Here is a 6,000-nt window from a genome sequence, read left to right as displayed (position 1 = left end):
TGACACCGCCGCCGCCGCCACCGCCGCCGCCACCGCCGCCGCCACCGCCGTCGTGTGTTTGCTCACAGAAAATCAACCATAAACTCAAAACTCATACTTGAAGGCGAGGAGGCGACCGTGGACAGAACTACGGACCGTCTCCTGCAGCGTTTTCACGCCTGTGTGAATGGATGCGGAGGGCAATGGGTCGCCGGGTAGCGGCGGCGGCGCGGCGGCGGCGCGGTGGCAGCGCGGCGGCGAGGTCCCCTCAGCAGGGAGGGAAAACATTCTCCTCCTCACACCTCCAGAGACCTTTGACCCCGACCTCCGCACTAATGCAGAAGATTGCTTTAAATCATCTTTTCAGGTATTCAGTCACGCTTCCTTTCTGGCCGCTAATGCAGGCGCGGCGGCGCGGCGGCGGCGGCCGGAGAGTCCCCGATTATTCACATTGATGCCCCGGACGTCTGCGTCAGCTCATTATTCTCACCGGTAATTGAGGGCAAGACGAGTCAGTTAATGTCCAACCCTCAACGCAGCGGCGTGAAACGGGGAGGCAAATTAAATCTGTTAGCTTAGCATACATCAATTATTGAAGCTAAAGTTAACTTAGTTTCTATCTGTTCTGCAGCCAAAGTCGATTTGTTTTTTTTCCATTTCAGCCCAAAACAGCTCAGACGTCAGAGAGGCTAGCATTGCTATTAGCATTTAGCATAGATGCGGGTTTGTTGTCCAACATTAGCGCCTCACAGTTGTTACGTCATCCAAACCTTCGACCTTCTGACTCTCCTCGTCGTGTTTCCATTCAGGAGCAGAACTTCCTGTTCGAGGTAGCAGCTGACAGGAAACGAGGCTGTTAGCATGTTAGCACCAGAGAACAGAGGCCCCGCCCCCTTTTGACAGGCTGTTTGAGGAAGCCACCCAGCAGGGTGGGTTGTCACGGTGATGGAACGTTCAGTGTTCTGGCTCTGACACTGATCTATGTGCAGGTAATTACACGATCATTCTGGTCTCAGAGCTCCGCCTCTGATCATGTGACGCCCATGTGACGATCATGTGACACCCATGTGACGCTCACCTGAGTCCAGGAGCGGAGGGTCAGAGGTCAGCCTCAGCTGTTGACACCACGGAAACAGGATTCCCACCTGACAGGTCGGCGTTCCCAGCTGACCTCCGTCGTTAGGCCAAGGTGGTGTCGGTGGCCCCAGGACGTGGCCTTCAGAGTCTGGCTGGGACCAGGGCCAGTCAGGCTGCAGGAGGCCAGCGGCGCTCCGGACCAGCCGGGACGACAGGAACATCTGAAAGTCTAATTGTTCCCATGGGGAGGAATCCTGGAGCAGCTCCCACAGAGCTGGAGGGGTGTGTGTGTGTGTGGTGTGTGTGTGTGTGTGTTGTGTGTGTGTGTGTGTGTGTGGTGTGTGTGTGTGTGGGGTGTGTGTGTGTGTGTGGGGGGGGGGGGGGGTGAGGTGTGTGTGTGGGTGTGTGTGTGTTGTGTGTGTGTGTGTGAGGTGTGTGTGTGTGTGTGGGGGGGTGAGGTGTGTGTGTGTGGGGGGGGGGGCTCCTTGGTTATAATTAAAGTTTAAATTAACGTATGAAAATATTCCTGCAGTGACACTTCAGTCTGGGTCAAAGGTCAAGAACTTTAAAGTAACGGTTCTGCTCAGACTCTCCTGGCTCTCCTGCTCCCCTGGTTCTCTCCTGGCTCTCCTGGTCTCCTGGCTCCCCTGGTTCTCCTGGCTCCCCTGGTTCTCCTGCTCTCCTGGCTCTCCTGGTTCTCCTGGCTCCCCTGGTTCTCCTGGCTCCCCTGGTTCTCCTGGCTCTCCTGGTTCTCCTGGCTCCCCTGGTTCTCCTGGCTCTCCTGGCTCCCCTGGTTCTCCTGGCTCTCCTGGTTCTCCTGGCTCTCCTGGCTCCCCTGGTTCTCCTGGCTCCCCTGGTTCTCCTGGCTCTCCTGGCTCTCCTGGTTCTCCTGGCTCTCCTGGTTCTCCTGGCTCTCCTGGCTCCCCTGGTTCTCCTGGCTCTCCTGGTTCTCCTGGCTCCCCTGGTTCTCTCTCCTGGTTCCCCTGGCTCACCTGGTTCTCCTGGCTCTCCCGGTTCCTCTGTCTCTGGAGGTTCTCCAGTCTTTTAGCTTTGATTGGAAACTTGTTGTGTTTTTAACCGTCAGAATTTGTGTGTTTACATTTCTGCCGCTTTAATAAAGCGGCGCCTCGGCTCGGCGCCACGTTCCAAAGCTGTGACATTTATCTGCAAATGCTAATAGATTCAGAGGCCGTTAGCATGCAGCAGCAGCAACGTGGCGCCGCCGCTCTCGGGGACGGAGGAGCCCGAACCGTCCCACAGACGGACGTCTGCTCGTCCACGTGTCTTTGACCCTGCAGTGGTCGGGGAGGAGGCTGAACATGCCGCTCCTGTGCTTGTTGTTGTTGTTGTTGTTGTTGTTGTTGGCTGGACGGCGTTGACGTTCACGTGGATCCGACAGCATTGATCACGTCCGCAGGTTTGGCCCTCGTGGGCCCCCGTAGCGCCGCGGGTCTGACCTTTCCTCCTCCAGATGTGCACCCGTTTCTCTCCAGATGCTAGCAGGAAGTGTGACAATGCGTCCGTGTGCTAGCCACAAAAAGCTGCCCTGGTCGTAGCGCAGTTAGCTCACAGCGAACAAATGAACACACACTTCCTGTCACGTGACCTCGCATGTGTGCTAACAGAAATGAGGGCAATCGCTAATATCAGCAGCAACGCCGGCGAACGGAAGATTTCTCCCAGGCAATCTTAGCGGAACCGGACAAATGTCGCGTTTGGCTGCTAGCGCCCTCCGATACAGCGTCATTAGCGCCGCACATGAGGCTCCACCCTCTCTGGGAGCCAGGCGACGCCCCCAGGATGGATCCACATCGAGAAGATTCAAGGTTCTGAGGGAACGTCGACGTCAGTTCGCGATGTGCTGGAAGTTCTAAGATGTGGGTTTGGGAATCCTTCCTGGTGGCTGATCCGGATCTTTGGAGCAGAACCGGGCTCTCTTCCGTCTCTTGTCCAGGTTCTTCTTCTTCTACTGTCCCTCCTGAGCTGTTTGTCTCAATCAAGCTTCCTCTGAACACGTTGCGGTCGTTTACTTCCTGATGGACTTTATTGGTCGGATGAACCTCAAAGATCTGCATCGCTAATCCTGATGAAGTCCCGCCCACCGGCCGTGTCGTTGCCGTGGAAATACCGACACACAAATCAGACGCTTTCATTTTGGGGGGAAATATGAGCTCATTATTCTCCCGCCGCCGTCGCCTGTCAGCACTTTTGGCCGATGCTAGCGCCGCGCGCACAGAGCAGCTTAACGCTAATGGACACGTCCTCCTGCCTCTGACCGACGGTGGAGTCCAGCATCAATTTACCAGCTTGTGCAGCGTCGACGTGCGGAGACATTCGTCAAACGCTCCGCGGCCTTTTCCCGCTCCGCTGGTTCTGTTGTGTGGACGTTAGCGTCGGACCGCTGCAGGGTTGATGTCAATTTACTTCTACAAGGGCTGAGAGAGCCGCTCCTGTGGCTGGTGCAAGTCTGGAGGGCAATTAAGGCCCACTTCCTGTTCCGTCTGTGGTCTGAGGAGCAGCAAACTGGGCTTCAGCCTCCTTCGACTCGTCCGTGTCGGAGTTTCAGCTCGTTTCCAGGTTCAGGCAGACAAAGTTTTACTGTCCTGGGAGACGTTACGATTAGCAGGGGCACGTTGGACTAACGCTAACTAGCACACTAACTAAGGCGCTAACTGACATGTTAACGCACTAATGTGCGAACACACTAACACTAATTAATACGCTAACTAACAAGTTAACGCACAATCATGCTAAGTAGCGCACAAACTAACGCTTTAACTAAATAGCTGTCCAGTTCACAGACAAACCCAACAGTTGCTATTCGCTAACTCTGATCTTTTCCTGTCAGGAGTTTTATAAATGGCTATAAATGGTTATAAATGGTTATAAATGGTTTATAAATGGTTATAAATGGTTTATAAATGGTTATAAATGATTATAAATGGTTTATAAATGGTTTATAAATGATTATAAATGGTTTATAAATGGTCGTTTGGTTAATTTGCTGACTCGTACCACCTATGCAGTCACTCTGCACTGCAGGACTCGTGTATCCGACCCTCTGGCCCACTAGGACCCAACTGGGCCCACTAGGACCCCTGGGCCCACGAGGACCCTCTGGGCCCGCTAGGACCCAACTGGGCCCACTAGGACCCTCTGGCCCACTAGGACCCTCGGGGCCCACGAGGACCATCTGGCCCACGAGGACCCTCTGGCCCACTAGGACCCTCTGGCCCACTAGGACCCAACTGGGCCCACTAGGACCCTCTGGCCCACTAGGACCCTCTGGGCCCGCTAGGACTCAACTGGGCCCACTAGGACCCTCTGGGCCAACGAGGACCCTCTGGCCCACGAGGACCCTCTGGCCCACGAGGACCCTCTGGCCCACGAGGACCCTCTGGCCCACTAGGACCCTCTGGGCCCGCTAGGACTCAACTGGGCCCCTAGGACCCTCTGGGCCAACGAGGACCCTCTGGCCCACGAGGACCCTCTGGCCCACGAGGACCCTCTGGCCCACTAGGACCCTCTGGGCCCACGAGGACCATCTGGCCCACGAGGAAACCTCTGGGCCCACTAGGACCCTCTGGGCCCACGAGGACCATCTGGCCCACGAGGACCCTCTGGGCCCATGAGGACCCTCTGGCCCATGAGGACTCTCTGGCCCACGAGGACCCTCTGGGCGACCTCGGTCACCTTCATCCAACCCCGGCGGCGAGCTCAGGCTGGCGACAATGGATGAGCTTCGACCCGGCTCAGAGGTGAGTCCGGCTTCCTGTCACATGACCTGACGGGACGTTTGAGTCTGGACGTTTCACCATCTGGAACCAGCAAATTACCTCATGAATACGATTAACAGGTGACATGAGGCTCCTCCCACTCCTGAAACACCAACGCCGTTTTACATTTTTCCTCCTGTGGAGAGGATAATGAAGCCCAGATGCATGATGGGAAAATAGGACGATGGTGGGATGAAGAAAGATTGATTGAATTGATTATAAAAGATTTAAACCTGTTAATATAGATGATTAATTATTATTGTGTAGGTTTATTTGGCTTTAATTTAACCTCTAAATGACCATAAAGAAGCTAAAATCAGAACAAACTACCAAAACTCCTCCGGTTTAGTCTACTTGTTCTGTCTCCCTCCCCCCCTCCTCCCTCTCTCTCCTCCCTCTCCCTCTTCTCCCTCTCTCTCCTCCTTACCTCCCTCTCTATCTTCTCCCTCCTCTCCTCCCTCCCTCTCTCCATCATTCTCTCCTCCTCCCTCCCCTCTCTCCTCCCTCCCTCTCCTCCCTCCTCTCTCCTCCCTCCCTCTCCTCCCATCACTCTCTCTCCTCCTCCCTCTACCCATCACTCTCCTCCTCCCTCTCCTCCCATCTCCTCTCCTCCCTCCCTCTCCCTCACTCTCTCTCCTCCTCCTCCTTCTCTCCTCCCTCCCTCTCCCATCACTCTCTCTCCTCCCTCCCTCTCTCTCCTCCCTCCCTCTCTCTCATCACCCTCTCTCCTCCCTCCCTCTCTCCAATCACCTCTCTCTCTCTCCCTCTTCCGTCTCTCTTCCCATCCCTCTCTCCTCCCTCTCTCCTCCCTCCCTCTCCCATCACTCTCTCTCCTCCCTCCCTCTCCCATCACTCTCTCTCTCACCTCCTCCCTCCCTCTCCCATCACTCTCTCTCCTCCTCCCTCTCCTCCCTCTCTCCCTCTCCTCATCACCCTCCTCTCCTCCCTCCCTCTCCCATCACTCTCTCTCCTCCCTCCCTCTCTCCCTCTCTCTCTCTCCTCCCTCTCCCATCACTCTCTCTCCTCCCATCCCCTCTCTCCCTCACTCTCTCTCCTCTCCTCCCTCTCTCCCTCTCTCCTCCCTCCCTCCCGTCGATCTCTCCTCCCTCCCTCTCCCTCTCCCATCACTCCCGTCTCCCTCCCTCCCTCTCTCTCTCCCTCCCTCTCC

The 6,000-nt window shown here is 55.9% G+C and overlaps 1 protein-coding gene across 1 annotated transcript; it reads left to right on the top strand.

Annotated features, from left to right (window-relative positions):
- Window positions 1-1,659: 1,659 nt before the first annotated feature.
- LOC130515351 (cuticle collagen 1-like) lies at window positions 1,660-4,818 on the top strand (the record flags this gene model as incomplete). The annotated part of the gene is made up of 5 exons (XM_057015514.1): window position 1,660; window positions 1,709-2,125; window positions 2,474-2,484; window positions 4,355-4,456; window positions 4,504-4,818. Coding segments are annotated over 5 exons (846 nt in total), but the record flags the coding sequence as incomplete, so codon positions are not given.
- Window positions 4,819-6,000: the final 1,182 nt, after the last annotated feature.

The sequence above is a fragment of the Takifugu flavidus genome, chromosome 18 (genome assembly GCF_003711565.1).
Source record: "Takifugu flavidus isolate HTHZ2018 chromosome 18, ASM371156v2, whole genome shotgun sequence".
NCBI lineage: Eukaryota > Metazoa > Chordata > Actinopteri > Tetraodontiformes > Tetraodontidae > Takifugu > Takifugu flavidus.
This window is presented reverse-complemented; position numbering and strand designations above follow the sequence as displayed.